A 19,264-nucleotide genomic window follows, 5' to 3' on the forward strand; every position below is an offset into this window, starting at 1 on the left:
ACTGTGTACTTGTTTCACATAATTTCTTTTTTGATGTTAGAATGCTCATGTGATACATAATACATATAACCAACTTTAATTCAAGTGTGGAAATTTAATTTTCACATGGTTATTTTGGTACGATGATGTATACATGAGTGTGATTAGATGAGCTTTGAATATTCATATTACTATGGTACAAGGATGGCAAGGACCATTTTATATATGGCTAGCCTAGGTGACACTGTGAGCCATGCGTCTTGATGTTGTGTTCATTCAAACTTACATTAGTTTGGTAAATAGTCTCTCGACTAGTGGTTTCGGATTCGAATTTCTATGATACTTTTAAAGTGTACACGTGAGAAACTGTCATCTTTTTGTAATTAGACAATTGCTTATGTTTTTTTAAAAAAATATTTGCATTCAAATTTTTACTCGTTTAATTAATTATAAACATACTAATAATTTTATAGTTAAGAATAATTGAAAACAACATGGATCCAAAGATGGCTTTAATTTGGGGAGGGATATAGAAGGAGCATCCAGAAGCAATGTGCCAACCACCAGAGTTTATCAAAAGCCATACAAGTGGTTCTAGGAAAGCGAGCAACGACAATCTGGTCCACATATATGTTATCTTCTAGTCGTAGACATGACCAGAAACCATTTGTCTTTCTTGGATAAATATCTGTCAAGTTCCGATTCCATACCATTCATCCATATATGCCTACAGATTATCAACCCGATCAACGACTAAAGGCAATCTGGTCCAAAGTAATCCAAGCATGAGGAACGCCTACCTTATATATATTGGAGGTTAAATTGCGATAAATTATAGAATAATATTATGGTTACGTAGTATATTTTGTACACATGTTATAATATAAGTGAACGGCATGGTTTATTTTCTCATATTTTAAGAAATAGAATCTATAAATATTCACTTATATTATACCACGTGATCGTACTACCGTAATATTCTATAATCTCTCATTAAATTGCAGCTATCATGGAAATTACCTGACTATTTAATTTATAATTTAATGTAATGCACTTGTGGAAAAGGTTTATTCCAGAATCAAGATTTAGTTCTTGGTGTGTATAGTAAGAATTACATGATTTTACATGACAACTTGTGAGATAGAAATGCACTGATTTTTTAACTTAAAAGAGAACAAAGTTTAGTGAGTATTTATCTTTCCACCTAATATTAGAAATGGTTTCAAGTTTGATCCTTTTTCTCCGCTGATAAAAAAAATCTTACGTTTGAATCCTCCTTCCTCGTTGATTAAAAAAAAAAAAAAACTTAAAAAACTTGATAACATAAGTGTCTTGTATGTATATATTTTATCCTAAAATTTTGAACTCCAGATTTATAAGTAAAATAAATCTGAAAATGAATGAAATCGTGACCCATATATCATAATCGTAACTGATCAAGTTGTATGTATATATTTGGAAAAGAACCTATTTGTGCTTCACGTGCATTAATTCTAGTTTTTCACCGTTTGCAACTTGGGAAATGCCATTCACATGTTAATCAATGCAACTCTCTAGAATCTCTTTCCCCTATTTAAGGATAACTCCATTTAGCCTAAGGCTCCAGCAAAGCTAGGACACTCTCATCCTAGTTATCCTCTCCTTCCCTGTGCAAATACTCTGCAAATAAAAATAAAAAAAGATGTTGAAGCCCCAACTTCACCAATCTCGGTCTACCCAAGCTCTCTTTCTTCACAAACCATTCATCCATGGCAGTCGCAGAAGTAGTTCACTTCCTATCTGGTCAAGGCCCTCACTCCTCAATAAACAGAGAAACGTCCGAGTTGGCTTGATTCCTAGCAACACAAAAGCCGTAAGTAGTAGTAGTAGCAGTAGTGATAGTAGCAGTACTCCTACTACTACCACTAAAACTACTAGTACTACGACTATGATTACAACTCCTACTACCATCCAGACGCCTACTACTCCTACTACCACCACCACCACCACTATTGTGACGACTGAAGTGGTCACCGAGAAGTTCATTAGTGTTAAGGCCACCATAACTGTGACGCTCACAGTTGGAGGCTTTCTCTCACACCTTGGTCTAACACGAGGGCTTGATGATATAACAGATATGCTTGGTCAATCGCTCTTATTGGAGCTTGTTAGCACTGAGCTTGATCCCAGTAAGTATGGAGTTTGGCAGAGCATGCATGTGCATTCAAACCACAGCTTAACTAACTTCTCTTTGAGTAACCCTAGTTAGGTGAATGTTTTTTTTAATATAAAGATTTGTTTGGAGATTTGTTTAAAGATTTGTTTTCTTGGTCATCTTTAAATTTTCCTTGATTTCTTAAAGACAGCTAGCTAGCTATTTCTTTTGATTTTGGGACCAGATAACACAGCTAAATTTTTCCAGACAGAGATTTGTTTTCCAAATCTGCTCTATAGTTTACGCTATAACTAGTCATTCATATATAATTTTTTATATATTTTCTTTTAACAAACAAAATACGATATATCTTCGCTTCTATCCTAAAGTATCTTAATGTGTGAAGGGAAATGGAGATAGTGATGAGAGAGGACCATCTCAATATCATTCGATTGGTGAGAAGCATGGTTAAGCAACACGGGTTTTGCTAGCTACTAGGCATCATAGAAAAGGAAAAGCCTTGTTTTTCTTCAGATATGGTCCCTACAAGCCAAAATGAAGCACACAAAATTGGCATGCATGGACCATTTATGGTCCCAGAGAGTCGGACGAAATCTATTTATTTGATTTTCAGCAAATGACAGTATCCATATACATATAATTTAGGAACTTATATATTGCCATTAATTATATGCATGTTGCAATTAGGAAATAATTAATTAATTTGTTAAGTTTTTGCGTTGAAGAAACTGGATTAGAGAAGGAGAAGGTTGCAGGGTTCGCACACAAGAGCCGCCGAAAGGAAGGTGAGATAATATACGAGACAGACTTCAAAGTTCCAGTCCATTTTGGGGAGGTGGGTGCTGTTTTGGTAGAGAATGAACACCACAAGGAGATGTTTCTCAAGGATATTGTCCTCGATGGCCTCCCCTATGGCTCTGTACATCTTAGCTGCAATTCTTGGGTCCACTCCAAGTATGACAATCCTGAGAAGAGGGTCTTCTTCACCAACAAGGTCAGCCATTTCTAATCACATATAATATATATCTAGACCTAAATTTCTGTAACTAAATATGCTGAATTAATTAAATTTCTGTAACTATATATCTCTTCAAAAATAGACGTCATATGTGAAAGGCAAGGTGACGACAACTTGAGAGATAAAAGCATTGACACGTTTGGTGGGTTTGATCGGACTGGATTATTTCAATTAATATTGGTCAAGGGTCATGGCAAAACTTATTAAATTGGACAACAATCCAACATATATATTGTGTCTTATAAATCTCATCTAGAGGTGTGAGACTCATAAGGACTGGCTTGAACTCCAACCAAAATCCAAACCGAGCCACCAGACAAGGCTAAGACATTTATAAAAATAAAAAGGAAAAAATAAAATATAGACGTCATATCTTCGTTTTGAATGGTTCATGATTTTGTGCATTTGTGTGGAGCAGTCATACTTGCCATCTCAAACACCAAATGGGTTGGTGAGGCTAAGGGAAGAGGAGCTGGTGACTTTGCGTGGCAATGGCCAAGGAGAGCGGAAGTTCTTTGAGAGGATATATGATTACGATGTTTACAACGATCTTGGGGAGCCTGATAAGAATTTAAGACTTCAAAGACCAGTACTTGGTGGCATAGAATTCCCTTATCCCAGGCGTTGTAGAACTGGACGACCACAATGCAAAACAGGTACCAAACTACACATGTAGGCTACTATTTTCTTGTCAAACAGTTTGGCATGTTGTATTATTAGATGTCCAAATCACGCACAAAAACTCAAATAAGAATCTACTCTATTAATTACCAATTCAGATTGAAAACCTTGATAAGTTTTGCAAGAGATGTTAAATTAAAATGATTAACTAATGCTTATGTATATACAGATTCCTTATCCGAGAAAAGGAGCAACAAGTGGTACGTTCCTAGAGATGAAGCCTTCTCAGAGGTAAAGCAGCTAACATTTTCAGCAAAGACAGTCTACTCTGTGATGCACGCATTGGTACCATCTCTGGAGACAGCCATGGCTGACAATGATCATGGATTCGCATACTTCACCGCCATAGACTCACTTTTTAACGAGGGGATTAACTTGCCTCCCTTCAAGGAACAAGGGATTCTCAAATCCCTCCTTCCCAGGCTAGTCAATGTTATGGCTTCTGGAGAAGATGTCTTGCGTTTTGTACCCCCGGAAACTATGAATCGTAAGCAAATATATGTATACATCTAAAAAAAATTTCCTCTTTACCTCTTACCAAACAGTTTGACATGTTATGTTATCAGTTGATTAAGTGAAATTATGTCAAGGATATGTGAGTTCCAAATGTACATGTCATATAACAAATCCATATATCCGTGTGTACATGTATGCCCCTACGTTCTCACTCTCTATAGCTAGCTGATAAGTCCTTTTTGGTTGGGGTATTTTCAGGGGACAAATTCTTTTGGTTTAGGGATGAGGAATTTGCTAGGCAGACTCTTGCAGGTCTGAATCCATGTAGCCTCAAGTTGGTGACGGTACGATTTAGTTATTTATACAGTGACACTATGTATGAACATATTACTTTTTATGAATTAAAGAAAATCTTATTACTATGACTTTATACATATGCTCACATATAGGCAAAATGTAAACAAAAAAACTGCAGGAATGGCCGTTGAAGAGTGAATTGGACCCCGAGATCTATGGCCCGCCGGAATCAGCGATCACGAAGGAAATAATTGAGCAAGAGATTAGAGGCTTCCCAACCGTTCAGGAGGTAGTATGATAATTAATTAATTAAGATTTAAAAGAGAAGTATATTAACAAGTATAATAATCCTGGTATGTAATATATGCAGGCCATAAGAGAGAAGAAATTGTTTATTTTAGATTACCATGATTTGTTTTTGCCCTATGTGAGTAAAGTAAGAAAGATCGAAGGCACCACGCTATATGGATCGAGGACTTTGTTTTTTCTAACCCGGGAAGGAACACTGAGGCCACTGGCTATTGAGCTCACAAGGCCGCCAATGGACGGAAAGCCACAGTGGAAGCAAGTTTTCCAGCCATCTTGGAACGCCACCGGGGTCTGGCTTTGGAGGCTTGCCAAGGCACATGTCCTTGCCCACGATTCTGGTTATCATCAACTCGTTAGTCACTGGTAAATATAGTCCAGATATATCTCATTGAAAGATTTTTTTACTACTGCTGCCTTTTCTTTGGTTTTAGGTTTCAATGTTCATCCAATATTTAGGGAAGCCACTTCTTTTGCAGGCTAAGAACACATTGCGTCACAGAACCTTATATAATCGCAACGAGTCGACAACTCAGTGTCATTCACCCAATCTATAGATTTTTACATCCCCATTTCAGATATACGATGGAGATTAATGCTCTTGCTCGCGAATCGCTCATCAATGCCGGCGGTATCATTGAAAGCTCGTTCTCTCCCGGAAAATACTCCCTTGAGCTTAGCGCAGTTGCCTATGGCAAGGAGTGGCGGTTCGACCAAGAGGCGCTCCCGGCTGACCTTATTAGAAGGTAATTTAATTTACTCTCAGCTGATCACATGTATAGTTCACATTGAAAATTTGACAACTACGCATGTCGCGTCAGATATCTAGTCAGAGAACTTGATGATTGGGTTCAAATTAACAGTCTAATACTATAACATCTCATATATATTGACAATTGAACAATTCCCTATATTATTATTATCTAATTTTATGATATCCTTTGCACTGTTTAACTAAAATCTTGATGTTCAATTTGTATTTTCTAGGGGCATGGCTGTTGAAGACCCAACTGCTCCGCATGGTCTAAAGCTAACAATTGAAGACTATCCTTTTGCCAATGATGGTCTCCTCATGTGGGATGCCATCAAACAATGGGTCACTGATTATGTAAACCACTACTACCCAGACTCCAGCCTTGTACAGACTGATGGAGAGCTCCAAGCATGGTGGACAGAAATCAAAACAGTAGGCCATGCTGACAAAAAGGACGAACCATGGTGGCCAGAACTCAACACCCCTGAAGACCTCATTGGCATCATCACCACAATGGTGTGGGTCACATCTGGGCACCATGCAGCTGTCAACTTTGGCCAATATGTCTATGCGGGTTATTTCCCTAACAGGCCGACAATTGCAAGGACCAATATGCCCACAGAAGACCCCTCCCCAGTGTTTTGGAAAAGCTTCTTGAAAAAGCCTGAAGTTGCACTTTTGCAGTGCTTCCCTTCACAAATCCAAGCAACAAGAATCATGGCTGTTCTGGACATTTTGTCTAATCATTCACCGGATGAAGAGTACATTGGAGAGAAGATGGAGGCGGCATGGGCTGAGGAACCCGTTATAAAGGCAGCGTTTGAACGCTTTAAGGGGAGGTTGTTGGTGATTGAAGGAATTATTGATGATAGAAATGCCAACAGTGAGTTGAAAAACAGAAATGGAGCTGGGGTTGTGCCTTATGAGCTTTTAAAGCCCTTTTCACAACCTGGGGTCACAGGAATGGGAGTTCCATATAGCATCTCTATTTGAAACTGATGAGTAGTTAGTGTGTCATCTGGTTCTCATTCTTTTTCTTTTTCTTTTCTTTTCTTTTCTTTCAACATATAGTATTGGGTAAGGCAAGTCCTACCCATTAGTCACGAGTCATGACATTTAGGCATGGTACATGTTAGAAATTAAACCAAGCTTTCTATTTTATCTTTTGTGAACTTCAGCCCTGGTGTATTCAGGCTTTTAGGTCTGATATATAATTGATCCTTGGAGTTCTTCGAGTGTGTGTATTTGCTGATAAAGTGAAAGTAATATTTCACTTCTACTCTCTTGGTTTATGTGAGACTATTTTTGTGCTTTGTTTTACCGTACCCTGGATCCGGGACGTGACACAAGCTTTCCCCATTATGCAATGTAGAAAGCGCGAACTGCATTATACTCGCACTATATTGATTTCAACGTTTAAGGTAAAATAATAATAGTATGAAGTGTTAACAAAAATGAAATAATCTATGTCACGGTTCGACGTATATTACAAAATATTTACATCAAACACACACATATATATATATATATGTATATTTAGATGTTATTATTGTACAAATATCGTGTATTTTGTACTATAAAATAGTATAACATGCGAATATATGGTTGAGAAAATAACTATATATATTGTGCATACTATGAAAGTTAGGTAGTCTAAACGTGCATCACAGACATATATGGTCCACACCGCACGCTTAAGAATGGACCAGTCTAATGTGGTCCACAAGTCCATGCGATCATGAATCCACATATGCTAGTACATATATATATATATATCTTTCGGAAAACTACACACTCATAAAATACAAAATCAGAAAACCTACGTGTAATCCAAGCTATGCTTTCTCGTTGGCCCTGCCTTCTGGGGCTAAAGATGGCCTAGCTTATTGCAAATGTATTTTGTACTCATCCGGTTGTGTCAATATCTTTGTAGGGTAGCTCATCCAGAGATGTAACTTTCAGACAAAAGCGGCTTTACCCTTAATAATTAAAGCAATTTTGGAATTTATAAAAGCACATTATTTGTTGGGAATCTCTCTCTACATAATTGTTTGTGAGATTTACTATTATTTCTAACATAGGGATCTAAATTATAAAAATATGTTATATAAAATGGACTTTAGAAATCCATCCAAAATTCATTTACAACATAACAAAGAGGCTTTTAACTTCTTATAAATTACAAAATTGCCATAGATTTCTTAAAACAAGCGGAACCCCAAAACCTCATAAAAAACCCAAAACACTCAATAGGGCATCAAAGTAACTTAATGATTAAAATTAAATTAAATAGAGCTAGCTGTTATTTTTTAAGTTTTTTTTATAGAAATTAAATGGTGTAGAGTTTATTTATATTTTTTGTGCGCACAGTGGGATTCAAACCCCTCCCTTTCTCAATCAACCACAGCGCCTTATCCAACTCGCTGTGGCTGAGTTTGTGTCTATATCTTCAGCTTGTAATATTTATAAGGTCTTTAAAAATGTCTGTAAGCTAATATTATCTAAGATAAATTTACATATTAAAAAAATTCCCTAAGAATAAATTTAAGCATATATTTAATGTTATTTATTATTTTATAATAGAGTAGTATTTTGTTGTTGTTATATATTATGGAGTTTTATTATTATTCACTTCGAGTTTTAATATTGTTCATTATATGTGATACTAAATTTGAATTTTAATAGAAATTCTTTCTATGTGGTACTAAGTTACTCATACATTTTATCTTTGTTTTTTTGGTTAAGCTCATATATTTTAACATATGTATCAAGTGTAATATATTGAAGTAAATTATTATAACTAAAAAATTATAGTGTGTTTAATTTTCTTTCACTAATTATTACATATTTTCTAAAGTTACAGTGTTTGTCAGGTCGCTGCATAATCAACTTAAATCACTCAAACCCACCATGCCATGCATTTGCTTCCAATTTTTTGTGATAAAATAATAGAAAATTGACTAAGTGAACATCCTCTAAAGTTTCAATAAAAAATTTCAAGTTTTCCTCACAATTTCCGTTATTTTTATTCAATTTTTATCGATATTTCCTCGACATTTCCATCGATATATCCATATTTTTAGACCACCAATATTTCCTAAACTCCCAATATTTTAGACCTTGGTTGAGGATAATCCCACATCCATACAAAATTTACGATGGGATAATAGTCGTTTTTTCTCTTAATTAGTTAGGATGGTATATAGTTCTTGCTCTCACTAAAACGAATTAATATCGGCACTATATGTATGCGTAGTGTATATATATATATAAAAGGAGCGGGGGATCCGTAACACCACAAATTTAACACAAATTTTCAACTATTAAATTAGACTACAATAAATGGCTGAGATCAAACAAACTAATTCTTCCAAATATTTGAAAGAATTATATATGCGATGTTAGTAGTTAGACTACTCATGGAGATAGTGAAACAAGAGAGCATGTACGAAAAGGCCGTCAGTTCATTGCCCATACACATGCATCTGTCTCTTCAATAATTCACGATTTGTATCCGTGTGATACATTTCGTTCGTATGTGTGAAAGCCACAGTACATGGAAAAAGCTTAATTAGCATTTAGCTCCAATAATTTCTAGCTATAACAAACTTCGGGGTCTAAAATATATACAACAAGACATGGGATAATTAATTGGTGATGATCTGGCTTAGAGAGAGAGACAATAAGAAAGAGTCAGTGTAGTGGAATATTCCATATGAAAAGATAAAGGCTTTTCGTTGCTTACTAAACAAATAAAATATCTCCTTTTGAAAAAGTCAAAACCTATAGCACCTACGTATAGACCTGTTTGATATATCATATATGTGAAGTGCTTGTTTAATCCTCTAGTAGCAAGGAGTGTAGCTTAAGTAATTAAGAGTATCTACTTTTATACTTAAAGTTCTAAATTCGATTTTCCCCTCCGTTACTATTGCTTTGTATAAAAAGACTTGCTTAGACATGCGGCTTTTTGACCACCAAAAAAAAAAAAAAAAAAAAAAAAAAAAAAAAAAAACCGGCTTTGTAATGGAAATCCTGATTTACCTCTAATTAGTTATTAACTCGATCCCTTCTGTGTTTAGGCTTGGTATAGCCTTACTCAACCCCTTCAACAAATATGGTTCTTCTTCGTATATTTGAAGCCAAATAGATTGAAAGCTTGAAGACTTCAACGATTTAAATTGCTTTGTCGTCGCTTATAATATATCTTTTGTTTTATATTTGGGCCCCGAAGATAGAGAAATGTTATGATATTAGCCACCCAAAGAAAACTATTGGCCCAAATCTCATAAAGTCATTTGAATGTAATTAGTCATACCATATCAGCACCATGATAATGCTGTAACCAAGCGTATAGAAGAGTTTTTCTTATGTATAATATGGTGGTTGTAGAAGAGTCTCTAGGATTGATCACAAGGCATATTTCAGGCTATATCTGTTTATTAGTTGGAGAAGTTCTACTCATATATTGTGTGAGCTAAATATCTCGATTGACATTGTTCTCTCTCTCGACCCAGAAAGAAAAAAAGACATTTGTACATGTCTTAGTATTTTCTGAGAAATTGTTTGAACCAACATGCTGAGAGTTTAGGGTATCTTTTCAACCCATCTTTATAATCAACATAGTTGATACCAAACCGAACAGTGTATCCTAACGTCCATTCAAAATTGTCTAGCAAAGACCACGCAAAGTACCCTTTCACATTGACACCATCTCTGCAAAAAAAGAGGTTGTAAATAAAATATCAGAGATATAACTAAGAACCCTATAACTAATTAATTATATTGTTGAACGAATCTCTCGCAAAGGTGAAACTCACTTGATCGCTGCTTCAAGGTAATAAAGATGGCGAAAGTGATAGTCAACTCTTTGGTTGTCAACTAGGGCTTCCTCAAGAGATAACTTGGGATCATTAAGCTCATCAACGCCTAGAGTACAAGGGGAAAAGTTAATGATGTTTAGTTTTCCGTTTGACATCTAAAATCCATTCCTTGTAGTTTACCACCCTCTATCTGCCCAGAAAAACTAAAATATATATGATGTTAACTTAAGAGATGGTTACCATTCTCTGTGATGTAAATAACCGGATTATGATATTTTCTCTTGGTGTAGAGCAAAACATCTCTAATGCCCCTCGGATAAATATACACAGATTCTGAAGCAGCCTGCAAGATCGACCATCAATCATAAGGAATACTTATGGATATTGAAGAGGAAATTATAAGGTTAACAAAATTTGATACACACCTTTGGCCCAATTGGAATTCCATTACGCACCGCTGGCAAAACAAAGACAGACAAGATGTTATAAACAAGGTAACATATAAGAGTAATTTTATTTATTACATTGCCAATCTCTAGAAGGAAAATGTGGTCAGGAACTAATTACTGAGTAAATTGATAACCGAGAGTTTAGAATTTATACGTGAAATTGAAGTAAGGGAGTCTTTTAAGTAGCTTGCATTTCCAGCGCGTAGTTGCGGTGCATCGGATACATAGTTAGATGTATAATAGTTCAATCCGATAAAGTCAAATGATCCCTTCAGCAATTTGGATTGCTCCTTTTCGAACTTAGGTAATCGGATTCCAACAAGAGATCGCATGCTGTACGGGTAGTCACCATTTGTCAATGGGTCCATAAACCATCCAAGCAGAAAATCTAAGGATCTAAGTGCTGCGTCTTTGTCTTTCTTTGCCTCAGAAAATGGCACAACCCACAGTGACACCAACGTTATTCCTATCAAGCCCTTTTGAGACGTCTGCACATGTCACAACGTTTTGCTAGTCAATTAATGTTTTATCTCATTATAACTGCACACATTTTCCCTAATATATACGTAAAATATCGAATTAATAGGGTCATTGTTGTTATAGATTACCTGATATTTTTCCTTATATAACTTAACGGCAGTTGCATGAGCAAGAAGCTGATTGTGTGTGACCAAATATGGCTCAACTCCTGAATCTCCTCCAGTGCAGTTGCGTTTTAGCCACTCAGAACATCGTCCCGGTGCCAAATCCCCAGTTGCATAACCAGCCACACTTAAGGCCAATGGCTCATTGAATGTGATCCAGTGCTTCACCCGATCACCAAATTCTTTAAAACAAAGCTCTGAATAGTCCTTAAAATGCTTCCTGCATTGATGTTACAATGTTATTGATGATCCCATAAGATTTGACCAAGTTACGTTTGGTTCATTTTACAAATTGATCAGAGGTACTATAACATTACATCACTTACACAACTTGAGGACTTAAGAAGCCACCATATTCATCTTCCAAGGTTTGCGGAAGATCCCAATGAAAGAGTGTCACAAAAGGCTTTATACCTGCATTCAATAATTAATAGGAAAAGAAATTCAATTACCATTATCAGTTTTTGACGACTGTATAATCATAATATAAGATTAAAATTACCATTGGCAAGGAGTTCATTGATGAGGTTGTTATAGTATCCTATCCCTTCCTTGTTCACACCTCCACTTAGTTTCCCATCTAAAATATATCATCAGTTTAATAAATTGAATTTAATTAAAGCACCATCAAATTGGTCCCAACCAGCAACAAGATTAATGTAATAGCCAAGATTGATGTACATGCGACCAACTTACTTGGTAGCACTCTGGACCATGAGATAGAAAATCTGTAAGCATCCAAATTCATTTCCTTCATAATCCCCACATCTTCCTATTAAAATAAACGTAACTATAGGAATCAATGGATGATGTTGTTTCACATTATTAATGTCTCAGAATTAATTTTTAATTAAAATACATCATGTACTCTTCTTTTGGATTTAGTTGGATGCCGCTGTACCTTATAGCGATGATATGAATCTACTGCGATATCTCCATTGCTACCATCTTTTACCTTACCTGCAAATACCCATACAAATTAAAAATTGAAAATATTATATTAATTTGATTACTTATTGGAATAAAAAAATCAATTATATAATACTCTGTTCTGCCGGCATCAAAGGAAAGGTATGCTTTAAGCACTTCCGAACGGCAGTCATCATCACTTAATTATATGACTTACCAACAATCATTGACGCTAGGCTTATAAATTCATTTCCCATTGTCGTGCATGCCATGCAGCCATTAACTTTGTGTTAAAAGAAGAACAAGAAAAATACCTGGGTATTTATGGGTGTACGTATCCCATATACTTGGTCCTCTGCCACCTTCATTTGCCCCACCTTCATACTGAAATTCACGTAGGGGAACGTATATAGATATGACATCTCAAATGATAAGGGAAAATCTTATGTTAATGTAATGTTTCCTCACAAACTTATGTTGTGTGATATATGCTTTTGTTACCATAAATCAATGTAATTGATTGTTCACATTTATAGTCGGACAAGATAACCATTTTAATATTGACATACAATGCGACAAGAGAACATTTCCTTACAATTTAGACGCAAAAGTTGAAAATTCAGGTAGCAAACTACTTTATTACCTGGTAAGATGCTGAAGCTGTCCCAAATATGAAACCTGATGGAAAACTGCTCCGATTGAGGAATGAAGTGTCGTAGAGACTACCACTTAGACTAGGTGTTATAACTGACTTACTACTCCTCACTATAGAGGCGAGGAAAATTACCATGAAGCCTACAAGTACTAAAAGAAGAGAACCTCTCGATCTGGATGCCATAATTTACTATGGTTAATTTGGCTATGCATTTTGGGCTCTGTAGCTGCAGGCATTTATAGACAGATGAAGCATATGCATGATGAGAAAAATACAATAGAATAAAGACAAGGAGCAAGACAGATAACAACAAAACAATTAGCCAGAAAGTACGGCTCTTCCATCCTGATAAATTAATTAATTAATTAGCAATGACAACATTAATTGTATTTGATACTCTGAAAGTTTTGTGGTCAACTCATTTAGGTTGTTTATGATATTTTCTATATATTCTGTGGCGAGGGACCGAGTCACCGAAGCATTATGATACCAGCACCCTGGCCGGCAAGTTATGCCTAAGTGTGCCGGTTGCCGGCAGTATTGGGGCTAGCTGCAAATTAGCTGAATAATTATTTTAATATGATATATGAATATTGAAACCACAAAAAAACCCAATTACCATTTTGAGTGATGTATTGAACAAGTTGATTGTTATCACTTTTTTGTGAGAAGCAATTGTACTATTACCCTCGGCTGCTACAACATCAGGTCAGTCATTAGTATTTAATATAATTCTTTTTTTATCCAAGCGATGATCTACTTTAAATTAATCTAAACGAGAGAGAAGGGGATTTGAACTCAGGTACAGAATGGGAAGCGCATCAGCTTTAACCAACTTGGCTAAGCTCATATTTGCAGTCATTATAGTATTTAATTAAAAACTCTTATTGGATGCAAACATGAGGCTAAACACAACTAACAAAAGTACTTTTGCTTAATAATTACATTATTAGTTAATGGCAACCTTTGGATCAATCGGATACCACTAGGCTTGGCAGCCAGAACATACAAGTTCAAGGGCTTGTTATATATGTGTGCGTACGGTACATTAGCCTGAGAATCTGTCGGGTAGCTTTTGTGTCTAGCATTAAGATGAAGTGCAAAATATGTTCTCTCTATTAATCTAATTCAATAAAATCAATTGAACCTTTAAGCATCTCTTAAGTGAAAGTTGAATGAGTAATCCATTTCCTTCCAACAAGAAACCGCATGCGGTTTGGATAGTCGCATTGTGTCACTGACTGGGCAAATCCACGATAACATCCAAGATTACATATATTAGGTGACTTCAGTATTATCATTGGAAGATTCAAGGAGTGATGTGGATATATGGCTCAATTTAATGAAGATTCAAAGAGTAATATCTGAGAATGAATTTGTAGTTTAAGTAGTTAAGAACAGTTAATCCTATACAGTCTCCGCAAAATTGTTTGTATAAAAACATAATAGTAATATGAATAACTACATCTAAACTTTCAATTATACACAAACTACCTTAACTTTTATGGGAAAAACATACAAATATAGAATAAATTTGTTTAGTACTGTTTATTGGGGGTGTGGTTAATGGATTGAGACTTTTGGTTTTTCTGAGCCTTTAGGTTTAGAACCCCCAGGAGTACATTTTTTCTTTTGAAGAAAATTCTTGAACCAGTTCGCTGAAAGTTTAGGATATCTTTTCAGTTCATCTTTGTAATCAACATAGTAGATACCGAATCTAACTGTGTAACCATCATTCCATTCAAAGTTGTCAAGAAAAGACCATGCAAAGTATCCTTTCACGTTAACGCCGTCCCTGCCAATATTTATACAATTATGCCAATTAAATTATTGTTGAAAAGAGTAAGAATGAAATTTTGATGTTTTGTTAAACACTTACTTGATCGCGGCATGAAGATAATAAAGATGACTATCATAATAGTCAATTCTGTGATAATCGACAAGGGCTTCCTCACGAGACAATTTGGGATTAGTTAATTCACTAACTCCTACAATATAATAGGTAATATTTATTAAGTTTCAATACTAATATAATAGCTATTTACTCGAGTATGTGCAAAAGCTTTAATTTACCATTTTCGGTTATGTAAATCAGTGGATTATGATAGTTCTTCTTTACGTGAAGCAATAGTTCTTGAAGTCCTTTTGGATAAATAAAAAGCCAACTTGAACCAGCCTGCTTAAATCATAGAACTTAATCATGTAGAGATCGTCATTAGTGTTTTAAGAACATTGATGCAATATCATGAGGTGAAATTCCATTAACACAATGATGCAAACTATATTAACATATTACCCACGTACCTTCGGACCAATCGAGGTACCATTACGCTCAGCTGTGACAACATACATTTCAAGACTTTGTTAGTATAGGTGTGCATGTGTGTGTATATACAAAAGCAACAAAAGAAAGTCATAATTTTTTATTCTACTCACTTAAAAATTGAGTGCGAGCGTCTGTTAAATAGCTTGGGTATATTGTAGCATTAGGAAGAGGAGGTGCATCGGCTGCATAGTAGGTTGTATAGTAATTTAATCCAATGAAGTCAAATGAACCCTTTACACTTTTGGATTGCACTTTAGTGAACTTGGGTAATCGATTTCCAGCCAGTGATTGCATGATCTTAGGATACTCCCCCTTTGCCAAGGGATCCATAAACCTACATTAATAATTAACTTCTTACTTAGGCTGGAAATTATGAATTGATATGGATAGTCATATGTATGATGTTAAATATCTAATAGGATTTTTCAACAACTAAAAAAGTCAGATTTTCAACAACAAAAAAAAGTCGGATTTTTCTCTAATCTTCGATAAGTTGACATTGTACATTTTTTTCTGGTTACATCGGGATTCTAACATGTATTGTACGTTGATATATAAACAAATCACTAAGTACTACCAAAAATATTTTTCTATAGCATACCTTAGAAAAATCAAAACCATAAGAAGAAGAAAACACGAAGAAAAAAGATGTAATCAAATTAGGTACTTGATAGTTGCATACAATTTCTCAAATTACCTAAACGAAGAAAATCATCCATAAAACAAAATTCTTGTATTCAAATTGCAATCTTGTACTTCCCACAGAGAGAGAGAGAGAGAGAGAGAGAGAGAGAGAGAGAGAGAGAGTGCTGATATTTGTTGTGCTTTTTATGTCCAAAATGATGTTGTTCTGGAGTTGAAAAGTTAAGCGTATCCTATTTGGAGTTTAGTATTTGTATTGAGAAAACAATTGAATACAAGTCTAGAGAATTATATATTAGCAAATACATACCATCCCAGCATAAAATCCACTGCTCGTGATGCAGCATCTTTGTCCTGTTGTGTGTCAGATAATGGCTCAAACCAAAGCGACACTAATGTTATTCCTATCAATCCTTTTTGTGACGCCTGCGCATTAAATATATTTTAAAAAGTCAATAATTTGAGTAGTATACAAATTAATACGCTAATTTTGAAAAGAATACTAAAATTATAGATTTTGTAGGAATGACTTGGTATTTTCAAAGAGGACCTGATACTTGTCTTTGTACAACTTTACAACTTTTGCATGAGCTAGGAGTTGATGGTGTGTCACTAAATATGGCTCAGTTGCTGAATCCCCACCTGTGCAATTTAGTTTTTGCCAATTAGAACATCGGGCGGGTGCAAGCAGCCCCCTTGCATAAGCATTCTTGGAGAAGGTCCATGGCTCATTAAATGTGATCCAATACTTAATTTTGTCACCAAATTCTTTAAAACAAAGCTCTGCATAGTCTCGAAAATGATTCCTGCATATTACATAGTCTTGAGCATATGATGATACTGTAGAGTGGTTCACTTTCTAACCGGTTATGGCCATATTTACTCACTAATTGATTAGCGCTTAAACACTTCCCACTTATCTTATACGAAAGAATTTTACCACACTCCATGATTCATGTATACTGCATGTTTGATTGGAATGCTGTTTCGTTGCATTTCATTTCCTTCCCTTTCTTTGGTGAATTTGTGTTGCATTTTTCGTTGGACATTGTAGTTTAATGTTGTATTTTGTCTGGCCCAGTAAGTGCTGGTTGAGTCTGTGGGCCTTTTTAATCAACTCTAACTTATTGGGCCTTATTTTTAGTCTATTTTCGTTTAAAAAAGAAAACAGTAGAAATTGGCTAATTCTACAGTACCCCCTAATCAAAGAGAGAAACTGTCATGCAACGGAGATATCACTTTTAACTATCCTCAACCCATAACGTAATGAAATATCGAATCACTTTTCTACGTGTCATTATGTTATTGGTCGGGAATAGTAAAACCGTTCTATTCCCAGTAAGTGTTTTATGCCAATCAAAGGATTGTTTCATTTTGACTTACACAATTTTAAGGCTTAAGAAGCCACCATATTCATCCTCCAAAGTTTGGGGAACATCCCAATGAAAGAGAGTGACAGCCGGCTTTATACCTGCATTAAAACAATTAATATTAATACATATTTAGCAAAATGAAAAATGAACATTACTTGATTGATTTTTTCATCTATAATTAGTCATAGGAGTCATGCATAACCACTGGCTGCAAGCTTGTTGAGGAGATTCTTGTAATATTTGATTCCTTCCTTGTTCACACCGCCACTAAGCTTTCCATCTGATCAACATGACCCAAATATATTTTTAGACAAATATTAAATGTTTAATGAAATAAACAACAATAATGTTCTATAATAAGATTAAAAGATTAATTACACAAAATTAGTTATTTATTTATTTTATTTTAAGAGATTGATGTAATTATACTCATCCTCTTACTTGGTAACAGTCTAGACCATGAGATTGAAAATCTGTAAGCATCAAATCCCGTATCCTTCAAAATCTGAACATCTTCCTGTGGCAAATACATAACCAAATAGTATAACTAGAAGAAATCATGAATATCGGAAAGAACTTGCTGTCCTTATATATACTTGATTTCTTATAATGTGGGATTTGTACCTTGTAGCGATGATATTGATCAATAGCCACATCTCCATTGCTGCGGTCCTTTATCCTCTCTGAGTATTTTATTTTATTTCCATTAAAACATGTGTCTAACAATCAAATTAAGTTTCACAAAAAAGAAAAAAGAAACCTGGATATTTGTGAGTGAATGTATCCCATATACTTGGTCCTCTACCACCTTCATTTGCAGCACCTTCATACTAAAATCCATACACACACAACAGACACATGACCATCCAAACCATGCTCGAGCACATCTGACTAGAACCCTCAAAGAAAAGCCTAAATTATGTAAAGAGATCATTAAAGAGAGAGGTACCTGGTACGCCGATCCAGCTGCCCCGAATAAGAAACCTTCCGGGAAACTGCTCCGGTTTAGCAAAGCAGCGCTACATGTAGCAACAGAATGCTTTGAATTAGTAGCTACACTACTTGTAACTGCACAACCAAGAACAAGTAGGAGGCCTAAGAGGAAAGTGCTTTGGAGTTCCATAATTAATCTGTACTTAGTTTCGTATTCTAGCTAGGCTTTTTTATAAGATGTACTTGGCATTTGTTACTTGTATCATGGACAAAGCATGATATAATTTTATAAAAAGTAATTTGAAACCTGTGGCATCTGTGAATCTTATAAACATTAATTTCCATGTCCATTTAAGCTGCACGAAAAAAAGGGGCGATCCGGAAGGCTGTCCTCATCTTTATACTTCAATAAGAAGCAGTCAATGAGCTAAATTTGTTTAGGTTGTGATCATATGTCAATTGAACCACATAAAAAGAGATCATTAAGATACAATGCGTTTGGCTAAGTACAGCACAGCATTTTATTTCCAATTATATTAATTACGTACTGTTTTCTTTTCTTTCTTGATTTCTAAATTACAGAAGAGTGAGAAGTTCGGAGAATATATATTAGTCATAGGAGTTGTGTACCATTAGCGAGAAGCTCGTCAATTCGGCTCTTGTATTATTGGACTCCTTCTTTGTTCACACCTCCACTTAGCTTTCCATCTCATAAGATGATCCAAATTAACATTATTTGGAAAGAAATTTTGGACATAATAACACAGGTAAGTAATCACAATACGTTAGATCGATCAAAAAACATTTGTCCCCAAAATGTGATTCTAATAACTTGGTTGTATGTAGAAGTTTTTTCTTTTGGAC

General features: G+C 35.2%; 3 protein-coding genes across 3 annotated transcripts; 1 reads left to right on the forward strand and 2 right to left on the reverse strand.

Annotated features, from left to right (window-relative positions):
* The first annotated feature begins 1,555 nt into the window (after positions 1–1,555).
* LOC117631060 (linoleate 13S-lipoxygenase 2-1, chloroplastic-like) lies at positions 1,556–6,886 on the forward strand. Its single transcript, XM_034363992.1, has 9 exons — positions 1,556–2,147; positions 2,860–3,128; positions 3,571–3,808; positions 4,003–4,320; positions 4,548–4,633; positions 4,765–4,875; positions 4,957–5,258; positions 5,372–5,638; positions 5,880–6,886. Exons 1-9 carry the CDS (start codon positions 1,661–1,663, stop codon positions 6,637–6,639), a joined length of 2,838 nt encoding a protein of 945 aa, XP_034219883.1. The 5' UTR covers positions 1,556–1,660; the 3' UTR covers positions 6,640–6,886.
* Positions 6,887–10,052: 3,166 nt separating this feature from the next.
* Positions 10,053–13,309, reverse strand: LOC117630054 (beta-glucosidase 13-like). The gene is made up of 12 exons (XM_034362780.1): positions 13,115–13,309; positions 12,786–12,855; positions 12,464–12,522; positions 12,259–12,334; positions 12,065–12,142; positions 11,889–11,976; positions 11,527–11,782; positions 11,073–11,406; positions 10,895–10,926; positions 10,710–10,812; positions 10,467–10,575; positions 10,053–10,362 (listed from the first exon to the last, which is right to left on the reverse strand). Exons 1-12 carry the CDS (start codon positions 13,307–13,309, stop codon positions 10,191–10,193), a joined length of 1,572 nt encoding a protein of 523 aa, XP_034218671.1. The 3' UTR covers positions 10,053–10,190.
* Positions 13,310–14,514: 1,205 nt separating this feature from the next.
* On the reverse strand, positions 14,515–18,671 carry LOC117630660 (beta-glucosidase 24-like). The gene is made up of 13 exons (XM_034363360.1): positions 18,417–18,671; positions 18,228–18,297; positions 18,092–18,150; positions 17,909–17,984; positions 17,670–17,747; positions 17,478–17,565; positions 16,645–16,900; positions 16,405–16,520; positions 15,563–15,786; positions 15,431–15,462; positions 15,200–15,302; positions 15,006–15,114; positions 14,515–14,921 (listed from the first exon to the last, which is right to left on the reverse strand). The coding sequence occupies exons 1-13, from the start codon at positions 18,588–18,590 to the stop codon at positions 14,690–14,692; spliced, it is 1,617 nt and encodes a 538-aa protein (XP_034219251.1). The 5' UTR covers positions 18,591–18,671; the 3' UTR covers positions 14,515–14,689.
* Positions 18,672–19,264: the final 593 nt, after the last annotated feature.

This window comes from Prunus dulcis, chromosome 6 (genome assembly GCF_902201215.1).
Source record: "Prunus dulcis chromosome 6, ALMONDv2, whole genome shotgun sequence".
In the NCBI taxonomy this organism is placed as follows: Eukaryota; Viridiplantae; Streptophyta; class Magnoliopsida; order Rosales; family Rosaceae; genus Prunus; species Prunus dulcis.